The 17,875-nt window shown below is 25.9% G+C and overlaps 1 protein-coding gene across 1 annotated transcript; it reads right to left on the bottom strand.

Moving 5' to 3' along the window:
• Positions 1-2,405: 2,405 nt before the first annotated feature.
• Positions 2,406-6,788, bottom strand: LOC145842113 (sorting nexin-4-like). The gene is made up of 5 exons (XM_082949499.1): positions 6,168-6,788; positions 5,238-5,360; positions 4,146-4,317; positions 3,321-3,553; positions 2,406-3,057 (listed from the first exon to the last, which is right to left on the bottom strand). The coding sequence occupies exons 1-5, from the start codon at positions 6,779-6,781 to the stop codon at positions 2,862-2,864; spliced, it is 1,338 nt and encodes a 445-aa protein (XP_082805625.1). The 5' UTR covers positions 6,782-6,788; the 3' UTR covers positions 2,406-2,861.
• Between the last annotated feature and the right edge of the window lie 11,087 nt (positions 6,789-17,875).

Here is a 17,875-nt window from a genome sequence, read left to right as displayed (position 1 = left end):
TAAAATAAATAAAGTAAATATAAAAACTTTATTAACTTGTTTTGTTATTTAGTTTTAGATGAAAATATTTTGTTGCTTTTACTTTAAAGTTTTCGACGACAAAATATTTTATTAAAGCTAGCAATAAATACAAGCTTTTTAATAATAATAAATAGAAGATTATTAAAACTTTTTTAAATGCTTTAACTAATTTCAATCAGGCTTAACTTTAAGCGTAAGTTTTAAATAAAAAGTGAGATATATAAATTTAAAAACTTTTTTATTTCATTTTAACCCCATAGTAAAAACTTTATTTATAATTTTTATTTAAAGTGTTAGAACTAATTTTTACAATTATTTGTTTGTTAAGTTAACTATTTTAGATATTCATACATTATTTAAATGAACATTTTAAAAGATTTAACATTATTATGTCACACCGTGCTAAGGTGACGCTCTGCCAAAGTGTCACTCCGTGCTAAAGCGACGCCGTGACAAAGTGTCATTCCGTGACAAAGTGTCACTCCGTGCTACAGTGTCGACCCGTGCTAAAGTGACGCTGTGCCAAAATTTCACTCCGTGCTAAGTGTCACTCCGTGCTAAAGTGACGCCGTGCTAAAGTGTCACTCCGTGCCAAAGTGACGCTGTGCTTTTCTGACACCTACCCGTTTTTTGGTAGGATATTTGTTATATTTAATTATTGATCAATCTCGTACCTCATGTGTTATATTTAATAGAATTTATTGTATAATCGTTTTATTATATATTATTTCAGGATCTTGCAACCTCATAAAATATTATAATTTGGTCTAAAACAGCGATTCTTAATTTGGGGTAAATTTACTCCTGGGTATTTTATTACCGAAATTTGCTTGTTTTTAAGGGGTAAGTTTTCTTTATTACAAGTTGTACAAACTTATGTTTATTAATTTTATTTTTAATTTATAGGTTAGTATTTAACTGTAATTTGTTTGGATTTAACTAAACTCTTCAACCTTTACGATTATTTATATTTAATAAGCTTAAAGTTCAAAATACCTAGTTTTTTATACTCAAAATTAAACACTATTTTGTACGATGGGGGTATATTTGGTAATTACCTTCCAGAATGGGGTAAAACATGAACAAATCTAAAAGGTCTAAAAGTAAAAATCGCCTCAGAAATTCCGACGCCTAAAAAATCATGTACTTTTTAAATATGCTGAGGTTTTGAAAATAAGTTTGCTGATTAATTTTCTCTATTTTGTCTAAATATTCGTCATAACAAAAATTTGGAATAATTATAGAACAAACACATTGTTTGTTTTCTTTTTAAGATATTTAATTATTTCAAAATATAAAAACAAAACTATAACTTTTGTAATCATAGTTAATATATTTTAACTATGTCAATAATTAAATCAAACTATATCATACATTCCAAATTTTTCTTTTTTGAATAAAAGTCATAAACTTATAAAGACTTATGCTTGTGATATTTAAACAAAGCAACAGATACACCATAAATCATTTTCACTAATTACTACTTTTTTACTCCCTTACTGATAACTATTAGGTCATCACTTATAAAAAAAGAATTAAATAACCTTTCAAAAGTAGACAACATATTTTTGACCATTCTAGCATCTTTTTTTAGTATAAAAAATTATCAAGTAATGTACTATAAAAAGTTTCAAATAGTTTTTAAAATGTGTTTAGTTAGAAAAAAATATTTGGATTACACTTTCAGAAATTTAATCATTTTAATAAAGATTGAGAACAATTAATTGACTTGACACAATCTTATAAAATCTTTTTTTTATGTATAACTTAACTAATTGTAGTACATTTACAATAAATTGATAACAATTGTAAATATTAAAAATTACAAAATGATTTAGCATTTTTTGATAAACAATACAACTCAAAAAAAGAAATTTAAGAGAACATTTATATACGTTAATAACATGACTAAGTTAATAAGTAATATTTGTAATCTATGAACAACTATATATCTATAATGTATGAAAAACTATATAATTTAACTTATAATTTCACACAATTACTTAAAATAAACACCATGTAGAAAAAATCAAAATCAAACTGTTTCATATAAGCATTAACACAACTGTGAAACATAATATAACATTAATTTCTCATTTCTTATTTTTACACTTAACATTATTACTAAAATCTATAAACTTTGTTTAAAGAACTGAATGAAAAAAAAATTACAAACATTTTATCACTACGATTTAATACTTTGAGAACTTTTTTAAGCAAAATAAAAACATTAATTTTAGCTTTGTATTTTATTATCAAGTAAACAAGCTTGTTTATTTAGTTAGCAATATTACACATTAAAGATAATGTAACCACAGTAACTTTAAATAATTATAAATACATTAATCATAAAATGAGACAAATGCGTTTGGTGTTGTTTTAATTGAGATTAATGTGTAATACAATGAAAAATATTTGTTTTCTAAATAATTGCACAAAACATCAGTATGAAAAAGTAGAAAACACAATTTTTTGCTACACTAAAATTTGAAAAATAAATACAAACACAAGATGAGGAAAAAAACACACTACCTGAAATGAATATTTTTTTTAAAGTATTAAAAATGTTAAAACATATGTTAAAGCAGAAAAAGCAAAAGCAGTTTAATAAGTTTATTATTTAGAATATAATAAATGTTACATATGAAGCATAAAAAATATTTAAAATTTGAGTCTTAGAAACAAACAAACACGGAATATTTTTTGATAAATCAAAAGCGATTAATCATTAATATGAATAATAAAACAAGTTTGAAAAAATAACACAATCAATTCAGTATAAGACTGCCATGAATAAAACAGGTTTCTAACAAAAATAAAAATATAACATATAAAAATTATCACTCAACTTCTCTGCTGCAGATGGCTTGCAATGGTCTTCTGAATTGCTTCCAAACTGAGATCGCCTCCCGGTGAGTTTTTATCTGCAAAACTGTGTATGACGTCATAAGTTCCTGCAGATCCACCACCTTCCTCTTCCTCCAATACTCCGCCTCCTCCAACGCTTCCTTTACAAAGCTGGCCGATCGCTCTTCCCTAAAATAAAATTATTTTTTAATAATAATTTAATTTTTCTGTTTTAATTTGTTTTCTCATTAGTTCAGTTTTTAATTTGTAAATCAGTTTCAATAGATAAGTAAAAATAAAAGGTTATCAAATTTAATAATGGTTTCTATTCATAAGGTTAAAGTGTAACCTGTTAACTGTTTTTTCTATTTAACTTAAATTATTATTAATATTTTATCTAATACAAGCATGTCATTTTTTCAATAAAAGGTTTTATATTTCAACAGTTAAACCTCTCCTTCAGCTGCTGCTGCAAAGTAACCACGTCTTCTTTTAGCTGTTCCATTCTCCCCTCCCGCTGCAATTCCGGGTCCACTCCCAGCAACCGCGCCTTCATGCTTGACAACGAGAAAGTTTTCGGCTTGTCGCCCTGCTGCAGCTGCTTCTGCTCGCTCAAGCATGACGCCAGGTTCTGCTGGGTTTGCTCCACCTCGTACTGCAGCGCCTGGTGCTTCTGCACGACCGCCTGATTGGTAGATTTAAAAAGTAGTTAAAGTCATCTTCAAAAATGTTTGTAAAAAAGTTTTTGAAATGGCTTGATAGGCATTTGTTTTTGTTAAAGGCAGCTAATGAAATTAGTTAATGATATCAAATAAACTGTTATCAGGGTTGCCATAGGTTTTAAAAATTTCTTCCAGATTTTTAAAAAACAATATTTTTGGTTCATTTGTAGTATAAAACTAGACTTAAGGTAAAAAAAAACTTTCTTAAACTGTATAACAACATTGAAATGATACTGTAAAGCTTACTTTAAATGTGTTTTTTTTATGAAAAATTTTCAAATGATACATAAATTTTTATATCCTTATGACAGATTTTCGTATCTAACCGAATTTTTATTACTTTACATGTGAAATTGTTTAAAAATTTCATTTGTTTTAGCAAAAAGTATTCAAAATTCCGAGTTTTTTTTTTAATTCAAAAATCCAGATTTTCCAGAATGCCAGTTTTTTTGGCAAGCCTGTGTTATAAGAAAAACTAAATTTCTTTAAACTTTTACCTCAAGTATTTTTAATAAATTTACAATAGCTTATTCAGTTCATAGCATAAGAAACAACCTTAAGCGAGTCAGCAAAGTACATGTACTCTTTCACTTGTTCGGCAAGCTGGTCTTCCTCATCGATCAAATTGTCAATTGAGTTGCTGAAGGTGTCCATCACGAAGCTGCACTTGCCCAGCGCCTGCTGCATCTCACCATCGCTCTCAACTGGCGCCCATTCCTTCAGCAGTCTGTTGAGTTATACTGTGAAAATTGTTACTTGTTGTTAACAATGTATAAAGTAACTACTTAACTTCAAAGAGTCGACAAAGTTTTTGTTTTTCACTCATTATACTGCTTGCAGTACTTTCAAAACTATCGTCTGCAAGCAAGTAAAATATTTAAAAAAATAAAAGTTTTGCCGATTAAAGTACAGTAGTTATTATATACAGCATTAAGATAAAGACAAAAAATCAGAAAGAATAATTGAAAAACTTAATGAAAACTTGAGAATTTTAAAATATTAACACTTGTTATGAGTATAGATCTTTGTTGTTGCAAGTTTTGATGATTAAAAAATATTATACAGGGTTGCCACTCTTTGGGGCAAAAAATCAAGAATGGGTTAGAGCCCATTCCTTGAGCAGAATATTAAGTTATACTTTTTTTTTAAGTTAGACTAAAATACTATAATTAATATTACAAATCACTGTTGATTCTATTCCTTTTAGTTAAGACATAAATATAATTAAGTCCGTTATCCAATAAAAACTTGTTTGTTATAAAACACAATTTGCTTTTTAAAACTATCTACAACTTGTATTGATTTTAATTTAGTTTAAAATTTACAGTAAATTTCTAGTATAAGAAACGCTGACGAATTGTAGTGGTCCTAAATATTTTTTGAATACATAATTTAGTTTAGAATTTTTATATAACCAAAAGGGTTATAAGACTTTAAAACATTGTAACATGAAATATTTGTAAAATTAAAATATAAACCAAATATCAAATTCTGACTTCTTTTACAACCACTTAACAAAACAAAAACAGCTTATACTTTTAAAGCAGTTGATGATTACAAAAAACAAATATTTTATGAAAGAAGTTGAAATCTCAATTTCTTTTTGAACTAGTTTAAAACATCTTGGTGATATTGAATAAATCATACCTGCTGTAGTTTCCATGAATTTTGTAAATTCCGTACAATCTCTCAGCAACTTTCGCCCTAGCTTTCAGCAAGTTACCAGTGGCTGCTTGCATGTTAACTGCGTAATGCTTCAGCTTGTCAAATCTAAAATTTCATTTAAAAGAGTATTGCCAATATAACTACAATGGGAATTCAAAACTATAATTGTATTTTGTAACCAAGTGTTTAAAAAAAATAAGTAATTCAAGCCATAAAAATTAAAAACACTTGTTTAAAAATTGAACTTGGATAATACTGAACATTATAAATTCAAATTAAAACTTGAACTAATTTATAAAGAAGAAATATATGTTGTTGTTTGTTAAAAGATAAAAGAGTTAAAAAATATTTTAATCTAAAACATGTATACTTACTCATATCAGAAAAAGCATAATATATCATTCAATCAAGTTTTCAAGTTAAACTAATAGATAAAAATTTTAATAAGATATTTTTATAAAAAACATAAGTAAGAATTAAAATTACTAAATTTACAAATTGTTTCATTGATGAATAGCTACAAAACTTTTTATGTTATAATTTTTCTAGTATGATAAAAAAAACAAATAATTAACTTTACTACTCTTAACGAAACTTCAACATACACATTTAATAACAGTTTTTTCTTTTTTGTTATAACAAATAAATATAATAAAAAATTTACATCAGTGTTTTATTTCATAGTGAAAAAATAATCTATTTAAATTGTAGTACAATTCAATTTGTTTAAATTAAATCTTTTTTTTTTAAACAGTATTTATAAATTTACAATTCAATACTGCTAAAATTTTTAAAACGTTTTGCTTCTACTAAAATAAATGTATCTAAAATTCATACTAAAGTTTATCATGCACATTAGTATATTTATATTTATACAAATAAACAAAACTAAAACATTTTTACTATTTTTACCTAATATCAGATGACTTCACTCTCATTGAGGCGTTTGTGTTCTTCAACCACGAGTTCGTTTTTGTCTGGTAGCCAGTGGCCTGCACTTCTTCCTTCCAACCCTCTTCCTTCGTCACAAATGACAGCAAAATGTTGTCTCTTCCCATCTTGGGGTGCGCAGCAATCCTGTGAACAAAAGACTCAAGCGCTGCTCTCCTTCGCTCCAGAAAGTCCAGGTCGATGGCTTCAACAGAAGCAAGCTTTCTCCAGATGTAGTTCGCCCTCTTTTCAGGCAGAGGAGGCACAACAACAGCTGGATACTCGGCCGTCAGGTAGTTCCTGAGAACTTCAAACTCACTGTACCTCCGCCACGCAGAAGCCAGCTCAACGCTGGAGGAGGAAGTCTTTGGAGCCACTTCTATGAGGTAGGACACGTAAGTTTCCTGCAGCTTTAGGCCTGAAGTTTTGACCTTCTTTTCCGGGTCGCTTACTGTGATCTTTGCCTGGCTCAGCAGAACTGGGTTGCTGTCTGCAAGCTTAGAGCTGAGTTCTTCTTTCAAGCTTTCATCTTGCGCCTCAACTTCCACTTCTTGACCTTCTTCTTCAAAAAGATCATTTGAATCACTGTCAGTCATATTTAATTATTTTATCTACATAAAAGTCTTCTATTAATATGTTATTGAAAACTTTTGCTTAATGTTGCTACATGAGTATTTACCCTTTTTTATTTACATAGTTCTAAATAACAACTAAACTTATGTCAAAACCAAAAAAGTTAGGTATCTAATATTTTATAACAATAAGTACACTGATGTATAACCAAAAATTTACTTATTTTTATAGCTAATTTGAATTGTTAAATTTTACTTAAATTTATTCTTTCTTCATACTAAGTAAAAAAAAAACTATCTAATTTTTAAATTAAACAAAAGCTAGTGTTGCATTTTAATCTGAAACAAATATCTATGTAAAATACTTGTACCAGCCTATTACTCAGTATTCAAATACAAAAAAAAAATTCTAATGATTTATTTAAGATTTATTAGAATTATTATTTTATTTATTTGAGTTAAACAAAAAAGAAAATATACATATAAAAAATATCTTTGTCTATACATACTTTGTACAGAATATAAATTTTCACAAACAAAAGTATGCTAACTACTTAAAAGTTTAAAACTTTGAATAAAACACAACTGTATTTAATTGTGAAAGACAATGAACTTTTTAAAGGAGTTTTATGAAACAAAAAAATTGGAATAAAAAGTCAATTAAAAATTGTTGAAATACTTTATTTACCAACAAGTTTCAAATAAACTTAAGGAGATAATATATAATAAGTATTTTTAGTTTTAAGTTTTATCATCTGATGCACAATCAAATATAATAATGTTTTCAATCTTGATTAAGGTAATGAGAAGGAAACTATTTCTTTTACAAGTTGGCCTTATTTCAAAGACCTTAACCTTCATTAGTACTTGATTCTACCATTTAGTATATCTAAATTTAAATACTTTAACAGAATCGTTGTTATAACAAAGGGTCTTACTAGTTATAAGAAATTTAGTACTCAAGAAAATTAAATATTTTAAAGTCATATAAACTAGCCTTAGATCAAGGAAAAAATAGTTCAGTCCTGAGTCAGCTTGAGTCTTTCATAAAATTTAAAGCAAGGCTTCCCAAAGTAGGCCATAATCTGCAAAGGGTCCAAAGGGTGGGGGTGACAAGTAAAAGGGGCCATAATTTAAACTTACACTAAGCACTAGACTAGGGCTTCCAAAAGTATGCCATTAAAGAAATTTTTTTTTAATGGTAAAAAAACATCAGAACTCACTCTCCCCTCTGCAAATATAAACATAAAGTTAGGGGGCTATAAGGCAATAATTTAAAACTTACACTAGATATTTTGGATTAGATGGTTAATTTTGTTTTGTATTTTTTGTTCTCATTTTTAGCTTGCTTTTATTTTTAGTTATATCATTAACAAAACCTTTTAACTTTGTTAATGATGGCCAAAATAAATACTATACTGGTTAAAACTGATCATAACTAGACTAAAAAGGTTGAAAAAGATCAGAAGAACTCACTCTCCCCTCTGCAAAATTTTTTTTTTTGAAAATCTCACAAAAATTTATTCTTTTTTTTTTTGGAGTACATATTTTGTTGACTATAGAGAGGGGATTGTTTTCTATATTCTATTTTCTTTAGAGCTAGTCTTTTTTTTATTAAAGAAAAAAGAAAGACAATAACTATGACTAATAAATATTTTTTATTTTAACCATACAACCTGAAATATCAGTTCTTATATTTGCAATGAGCAAAGTAGTTTACTTTGAATATTTAAATATAAAACTGAAGCTGCGCTAGTTTACATTAACTTTTATAAAATAAAACCTCCTTTTGATACCATAGTAGCAATTTAATGCAAAATACAAATTTTGCTTAACATTTTTTTCTAGACCTTACATTTTTGTAAGAAATTTAAATGTTTAAAAATAATTCTCTTTAGAGATGCACAGTTTATTTAAAGTTAACTTATACGAAAAATAAAAACTTATAATGCTGAAAATAATTTTGTTAAAAGTTTCAAATATTAGTACACTAAACTAACCTATATGTTTTAACATTGCAATAGTTTGAAAACGGTAATAGAAACATATTACTTGTTTAAAAGACTTACCTAATACCTAAGACGAACGCTTTCTTATTTTTAATATTTACTAGTTTATACTTAAGACAAATAAAGCAAAAAAAAAAGTAGTTTTACCATTTAAGTTTAAAATTATTATTTATAATAGCTATAAAACTTTATAAGTAACAAGAACTACGTGTACAATTTTCTTTAAAAGTTAAAAACAACTATTTTGTTTAACAAAAGACGTTAATATGTTTTTTTTTAATTTAAGTAAATTTATTTAACTGACTTGTATAGTTGAAGAGTTTTTCAACTTATTGTACAATGAAAAAGTTTAAAAAAAGTTTTAGACAGTGTAGTTGAAAATTAAAATATTTTAAAACTTATTTAAAACGTTAGGTTTTGTTATTTATTTTCTGTACTCTTAAGTATATATGCATGTTTTACTACTGTTTGAAGGTAAAAACTTAAGAAATAAAAAATTTAAGGTAATGTTAAATTTTGGTTTATTTAACTTAATACTGACACTATTTAACACATATAAACTCAAACAATTTTTAAAAAATCTAAAGAGCTTTTTATGAAACATAGTTTTAAGTTATTAAATCTCTAGTGTCAAAATTTAAGCATTCCCTCATTGTTTTTTTTTTTATTGCATTCTAAATATTTTTTACCTAAAGTTTACTTTTAACATCTTCTAATTTATAATGGTAACTTTGTACGTAAACACTTAAACGATTGTGTTGGAGATTTGTTGCACTTTGCAGGTAACTGGACAGGCGGGGCGTTAGTAAGCAAAAAGGGGCTTCCCCTCGCAATGCGGTGAGTGTGCAGAGTTTTTGTTGCTTCGAAACTCGGTATGCGGAAATCTTGTTGCTTCAAAAGTCGACAGAAAGCTTGCCGTCCAATTATGAAAAAAATAAATTTGTTAGTGAGTTATCTGGTGATTAATGTTGTCATTCTTGATTTTGAAACTTAGTCAAGACGTTATCAAGTTTTAAGGAAACTTGTAATTAATAAATACACAAAGATGACAACTTCTTTCAGCTACCTTATTAAGTATGGAAAATATAAAATGAAATGATTTTAGAGAATTACTTTCCAACTTTCAAGTGCTAGAAAGTAATTATATTTTATCGTTATAGCAGAAAAAAAACCGAACATGCAGTCATAAATTATAACTCCCTATTTGGCTAATATAACCAGAATATGGTTTGTGCAAATGGTTAGAAATACAACCTAAACTTTTACTGAAAAGTAAATGGATAATCAACTCAAATATTGAATTTATGGATTCTTTAAAAACCATAAAGCCAAAAAAAGCTGATGTTTGTCGAACCTTTGACATAAAAAGTCTATATTCATGTGTACCATTAGAGAAAACGATAAACATGGTAGCAGACGATGTATATTCAAGTAAAAATTTTTCAGTATTTACGAAATCAAAAATAACCAAAAAAGTATTCAAGAACATACTGAAGCTTGCTCACAGAGCATCTTCTGTTTTAATAATCACGTATTCAAACAAGTGGATAGATTATCTATGTGATCGCCATTGGCCCCCCTTTTGGCCAATTTGTTCATTAGCAAATTAGAAACAGGTCTTCTAAATTAAATTCAGCCTAAAACGTACACGAGATATGTGGACGACATTTTTACTATCTTCTTTAATGAAGAAATGGCAAATAAATTCAATCAAAAATTAAATACTCTGCATCAAGATCTTGTTTTCAAAATGGAATTAAGTACATCAAATAAACTTCCTTTTCTCGACATAAGTGTTAAACTGGAAGAGAACATATTTACTACCTAAATTAACAAGAAACCATTAAACACAGATGTTCTATTAAATTTTAACTCTTGTACCCTGCAATCATTAAAGAAAAACTTGATTAGACATTTGCTCATTAAAAACAAAAGATTAGTGTCGGAAGAACTACAAAACCTAGATATAAGTAGAATAAAGAATCTTCTTTTGAGAAAAGGTTATCCAATTAAATTCATAAACAATGAAATAGAAAATTTCAAAAATTAGAAGATAAGCCACAAATTCCTAAACAACAGTATTTAACAGTTCCTAATATAAAAAAGGTTTCAGAAAAATTCAATTGAAATATAACAAAAAATTTGGAAACAATTGGAATTATTATTAAAGTATTTTTCAGAACATCTAAAGTTAGAAACTATTTTTCATCGAAAGAAAAGATCAATAAACTCTACAGAAATTGCATCGTTTATAAGTTTCAATGTCCAGGTGACCTGGATACCCAATATATTGGAGAAACGGAGCGACAACTGTTCGTCAGAATTAAAGAACATAAAAAACCTACAAACAGTGCAGTATTTTCACATATAGAACAATGTAAAATCTGTCAAAATCATAATGATATTTTTAATTGTTTTGAGGTAATTGAATTTTGTAAAATTAGAAATATTTTACTTGCAGTAGAGGCTATTATGATTTAAAAAACTAAACCTAAACTTAATCATCAACTAGGTCCTGATAAAGGATCTAGAATTACACTTAACATATTTAAATAGTCCATTTTTGTTCTGATTACCTATTTTAGTTTTTATGATTAATTTGATTAGTTTTATATTGATTGCTTCTTTAGTTTACTTGTATTTTGTTTGATTAATTAATTTTTGTGAGTATTTATTTTGTTTAAAAAAGGAAATTAGTTAAATTTTGAAAGCATTGCTCAATAAACTGTTTAAATAAAAAAAATTTGTTATTAGCAATTAATTGGTACATAAAATCATGTTAACACCTTTCGCTATATCCTTTTTAAATAAAAACTTAGCAGTTACAATTTAGTTTTGTAAATAAAATGTTTCGTTAGTGTTTATCAAAAAGCTTTACTGAACAATGAACATATTTAGTAAAACCATTTCATTGAATACATTTTTATTTTAGACAATATCTCGGACAATTTTTCTTTATTAATTAGTATCTAAGCACTTAGAATTTTATAACTTTTTTTAAAAGTTTTCTTCGTAGGATACTTAAGCTTTTTTACCAGTTTTTACCATTTTTTTTACATTTTTAAATATCGTTTGTAAATTTAAATCAATCCTTAAAGCCTTCAAATATATTCATTTTAGTTTCCAGAACTTAATTGTAACTGAGTATGTCATTAATCTCATTGATTGACTGAGTGAAAAAAGATATGAATGAAATTTTGAATAAATGAGTTTAAACTTCTTAAACGACCGCAAAAAAAACCAATACTTAAAGCAAATTGAAAAGTAATTCAAATTTTAAAAAAATTGAAGAACATAACGAATAAAAAAACAAATTCAGCTTTTAGTTATTAATTTTTTAAACTGTCTATACCAAAAAGATAGTTTCATTTCAATTGATTTTACTCAAAACGTGTTTTCTAATAAAACAAGTTTATAAGCTAATACAGTAGCCAAGAAGTATTATTTTCTTTTAATTAAGCAAAACTTAAGGTACTTTTTTTTTAATTTTATGTTTTGAACTAATTCTTTATAAGTATTTTTAGTATTTTTTTTGTTTTATTTTAAAGTAATAGTTTAAGTTTCTTTATAAAAACGAATAAAAAACATTTTTTGCTTTCGTTAATAGAAAAAAGTAATTTAATTGAAAATATTAGCTTTAATTAGTTTTGTCGTTTTGATTAGTTAAAACTATCTTATAATTAAAAAAAAATTTTTTTGGTCTCAGCTGTAACAAACAATAAACTATTATATAAAGTTTCTTCTAAAAACACTTTCTGCTAGCAGCTTTTGATTATAAAAATTGTCCGTTTTAACCGTTTTAAACTCGTACTTGCCGTAGACAAACATATCTATTTAAGCATCTAAGTATATTGTTTAAATAATAAACAACATAATTTTACAGTTTTTAGGACCAGCTTAGACCTTTTTGCTGATATGTTATCACTGTTTATTTCTTTTAGCTCTAAAAGAGTTCAAAGTGTTTTTTAACTAAATCTTACAAATTTAAAGTGTCAAGAACATATTTAGTACAAAATAAACTTGATACTTATAATTTTTTTTGAAACTTTGAACAGTCCAACATAAATATTTATTTTCGTAAAATTAATTTAAACAATGTTTGAGTCTACTTTTACAATAGAAAAAAAAAACTATACATGTATGCTGTTTTAAGATTCAAGACACAAAATACCTGTTTAAAGTTTATTGCTATACTACAAAAAGCGCTTTTGAATTAAGTAGCTTTATTAAAGTATAAAAGTAATAAACTATTTTAGTGGTTCATCATTATTGTAACCAAATTTGGTTTATTTTAAAAACTTAACTTAAGAACATGTTATTCTGATGATTGAAACGGAGATAACTATAAAATTTTGCTTGTGTTAAACTATTGCGACTTAAATAATCTTAAACGTTTATATTTTTAATGAAACAATAGATTTTTTTAACAATCTTAAGCTTGAAATTGTTTTAAAAACACTTGAGATGTAACAAATTCGATTTTTATTTTAATGCGTAGAGTGAATTTTTATATTTTATTATTTAAAGAACTTAGTGACATCATAAATATTTTTTTTTAATTATATAGTATTTTGTAGTTGATAAAAACATAGTTATAGTTTTTAATTACTAGTTCAGTATGCGACTGTTTCGACTTAATTATGTTTTCATAAAAAACTTCCTTTTCCTTATACATGTATTCGTAAAATGAAGCTGCAGTTGTTTAAGTTAGAGTTTTGTAGTTCTTTACAAGTAAAAACAATATACGGGACAGTTATTTTAAATAGTTTTCTTTGTTGATATAAAATGTAAGGTTTTAAAAAAAAATTAAAGTTAATAATTTTAAATAATATTATAGAACTTTAACTAAAATGTTTTACAAAGTTTAAGAAAGACTACGTGTTGAATATTTATAAAATTAACTTTTAACAAAGTTAATTTAAAATAAGTGTTTTAGTTTAAAAAAAAGAACCAAATTATTAATTTGTATGTAGACTAGTACCACTAAATAAAAGTAATGTATGTTTACAAAACCATTTATACTTTTTGAAAAAGATAGTTAGTTCTATTCTAATAATATTGTTTTTAATCTTTTTTATAGTAGTAATTTCTACCAATCAAAAAACTAAGATAACTTAAATTTGGTAGAAATTGGTTCTAATATAGTTCTTAATAAAAAAACATCTAATTTTTTTGAGTGTGTAATATAATATGATCTTTATGCTACTAAATTTATTACAAAATAGATTTATCTTAAAACTTCATTAAAAATAAAAAAGAATATCAAGAACATCATGAAATCATTTCTGTGTTTTTTATCACTTTTTGTTTTATGTTCAGCAGTAAGTTTAGTACTTTATGTGTTCTTATTTAAGTTAGTGTATAATTATTTTGTTCTGCGATATTAAAAACTACAAATAGACTATAAGCTAAATCTAGTAAAACATTTACTTTTTAATTTTTTTTCAAAGCAAATATAGTTTTTGTTTAAGCTTATCAATTTACAAAGATATGTTCAAATTCTATTAAAAAATCAAACTTTATAAAACAAAATAACCTTTAAAATTAGTAAATCATACAACCTTTTTTTGCAAACGTTTTTTTTCTATGCCTTTGGCTTTATTTTAGAGTTTTAATAAAATATAGAGTGAAACTTTAGCGGATAACTCATAGAATATTATTATGCAATAAAGTTTTGATGAACTCGAAATTTAACTAGATATTTTTTTAATCAAAACAAGGGATTTTATCGGTATATTGGTAAACTTAAAATAAAAACACTAGATTTAAATCTTTTTATAAATGAATTATAATTTATAAAAATAAATACTCTTATTTAAACATTCTTTATCCTATATCTTCTATTTCAGTTTTTTTTTCAACTATTCTAAAACTATTCACAGTAAAGTTTCAATCGGCAACTCGCTAAATTTTAACACGTAATATTTGTATACTTGTAAACAATAAGTAATTAAACTCTTACGAAAATAAACTAAAAAAATTTTTTGTATATGTTCAATTACTTTTTTATTGACATATGTCTACCTAAAAACTACAAATACTTTTATCAGTACGAAGTAGTTCGTCGTTCACTTATAATTGAAATTTTGACTGAAGATCAAAAACACGTGATCTCGTCTAATATATCCTCAGCTTATAATGATGTTACTAAATACTATAACGACAAACACAAACCCTTACCAGAAGTTTGTCTAAAATTTGATTATTACTATTAGTAAAGTTACAATGAGGTATTGGAAAAAAATACTTTTATTGAAGCATTTTTCAAAGTAAATGGCAGTTATTTTCTAAAAAATTAAATCATACTTTTTTTATAGCTATATAACTTTATTTCAAAGATATAAGTATCATTTCTATCAGCTTTGCACAAGTATTAAAGTATTGTAAATAACTGAAGTTTTTTTTTAGTACGTCTACTTCAAAATGACTACACCTTGCCGATCCGATTCACCTTTTTTGTTTAAAACCTACACGCTAGACCTTAAACCCGATATATTTGGTCATTATTATATGGTTAACCCAGATAATGATTACATTGATATTTGGTTTAAACGTGAATTTGGCACTGGGGTGAGTTTTTTACTATTTTTTACGTTTTTTTTAAAAGAATAATTTTATAATTTTTACTTTGTAGACATTGCTTTCGGCAGAAATAGTACACAAGGACTTTGATTTCTTTGATAGGCAGCTTGTTTCCTTTATGATGAATCTTTCAGGTAAACATGTTAATTTTAGTGATAGAATTTTATTCACTTCAATAATTATGCAAAGCGTTCTCTAAAGAGACTTCAAAATTATGTTGTTCTAAATAACGTATATTTGTTTAAATAATTTAAGTTCTGTAATACTTGAGTCTTCTAATTCTACTTTGTATATTTTAAAAAACACAACCTAGAGCAAGAAGTTATATTCGAAAACTACATGACTGTAAAAAATACTTACGTGCTTGTGCGCAAGAACTACTTTCTTGCTAGGTGTAGTTTAAACAGCTTTGTGTAAGTACATAAGTAACAGTAAATAAAACATGTGCAAATGTAAATGTATCATACAGGTGACGGGACTCAAAATGAAAATTCACCGTTGAGTTATAGTAAGCTGGTTGCTAGTGTTGTTACAGAAAATGGAACCACAATTTCAGATGAGCTGATAAAAACCCCACTGCACACTAAGATGTACTACGAGAAATTAAATCAGACAGTACCAAAAGTATTTTTATTAGAGAACACATTTGTGTTGTGTTATATATCTAAATTTTTTCTATGATTGAGTTACCTTGTGAGTACCAAAAATATTTTTTTTAAACTCCTAAACTCTATCTAAGGGTAAACTTAATTTAGTTTTGTTTTTAGGCTAAATACAGGTTATTTCAACTTCGTGTTTCGTTTAATTACAACTTGATTTAGGTATGTATATCTTTGACACGTAAGTAATTACTTGCTCACTCTTCTTAAATATTTTTCAGCTATTCTAATAACCTATTTGACATTCAAAACACAAAGAAAGTAGAAATTGCTTTTAGTACAAAAAGTTATATTCAAAACTAATTGCATTAAGAGTACGGCTGGAAATAAGTTTCAAAATTTTAAAGCGAGTAAAAAACTTGGTAACTAAACAAAAATTCAAAACAGTATATGTACATAAAAGTTCATGAAGAAGACGGAAGCATTTTGCAAAAGCCCCACATAATTCAACTGGAATGGCCGGAAGTGAAAGGCTTGACCGAGAAAGAACCCAACTCGCTGTCTTGCAAGTACTTTGGGAGGACCGGTGCTGGTAACGCAACGTTCAAAGTTAGACTTGAAGTGTGTAGGTTCCTGGTGAGTTATTTTTCCTGTGCTTTATTTGTTATCTATGAGTAAACGTTTAATAAACAGAAATATAAAGCATTTAATAAATACTTCAATTCAACTGAAAGTATTTTCTTGTAATGTTTAAGGTTTTTGCTGTACCTAGCTTTAAATTAATAAATATAAATTCTAATAACATGTCAGCTTTAATGTTTTTAAAGTATTTGTAAGAGTTATACTTTTATTATGTTAAAAAATCAGGTCCGATATCTTTCATAATTTTTGTTTAATATTTTTTAATAATTAGTTGTTCAAACAGAACCTAAACATAAAAGAAAAAGTATTCTGAATTTTATTAAATTAAAAAAACATTTTTGTAAATAAAACTTTTCTTTCCTTTTTTAAGTGAGCTCAATCTAATCTAAGTTACATAAAATTTTGATAGACTGTATACATGGAAAATATTTCTAAAGCACACTTTTCCAAAAATATTTTAGTCGATGCAAATTATGAAACTCGCAAAAAAGAAAAAGTACCATGTAAGTCAACAACTTGAAACAGTTGTTAAAATGAACATATTTATCAAAAATTATCAATATTTTTTTATAATTTTTTATCTTATTAATATGTAGTTAATTCATTGTTTTCTATAAAACAAATAATTATACAAGCTGATCCGAATATTAGAACTTAATGTAGTTATTTAACTTTAAATTTTGTTAAAACAATGCAAGAAAAAAATCTAACAAAAAGAAATTACTACTTAAATTGTCTGTTATATTGATAAAGTGATATTTTTTTAGCTTATCCAATTAATTGTAAGCTTCATAAAAATAATAATTAAATAAGTTTAATTTTACTGAAATTTATTATACTTTTAGATTAAGAATTTTCTTTATTCAGTTTTGAGGTTTGCACAGTTTTAAATACATACCAAAGGTTTTTTTGCTAAAAGTTAAAGTTGTTTAATTGCATAAAAATGATTACACTTTAATTTAAGTAATCTTTTTTTTTATGAGCTTGCAAACAAAATTTAAAAAACTGTGCTTTTTCTAGTTTGTAATAGTGTACATAAATACAAAAGGTTATTTTGTAACTAAGACTTGAAAAACTTTAAATTTAAGTTAAGCGTTATTTCGTAAAAATACTTCAACAGATTGGACCAAAAATGGACCACTAAAAATTGATAGTAAAAAAATATATAAAAGTACGCAAGTTGGCTTGGATATTACTTTTATAGTTGATCGTACTTTGATAGACCTTTTAGGACCCATATTTTACAAAGAAGTTGTTCATTCAATTGTTAAGCAAGTTAGTACTTA

This window comes from Thalia democratica, chromosome 8, assembly GCF_965202585.1.
Source record: "Thalia democratica chromosome 8, ktThaDemo2.hap1.1, whole genome shotgun sequence".
Lineage (NCBI taxonomy): Eukaryota > Metazoa > Chordata > Thaliacea > Salpida > Salpidae > Thalia > Thalia democratica.
Note: the sequence above shows the minus strand (reverse complement) of the source record. Positions and strands in the feature narration are given on the sequence as shown.

Coding starts and splice junctions, on each gene's coding strand:
- LOC145842113 (XM_082949499.1), bottom strand. CDS start 6,781: ATGACTGACAGTGATTCAAATGATCTTTTTGAAGAAGAAGGTCAAGAA. Junction 5,361..6,167: donor GTGAAGTCATCTGATATTAG/GTAAAAATAGTA, acceptor ATGAAATTTTAG/ATTTGACAAGCTGAAGCATT. Junction 3,058..3,320: donor CAGCAGCAGCTGAAGGAGAG/GTTTAACTGTTG, acceptor ATTTTATTTTAG/GGAAGAGCGATCGGCCAGCT.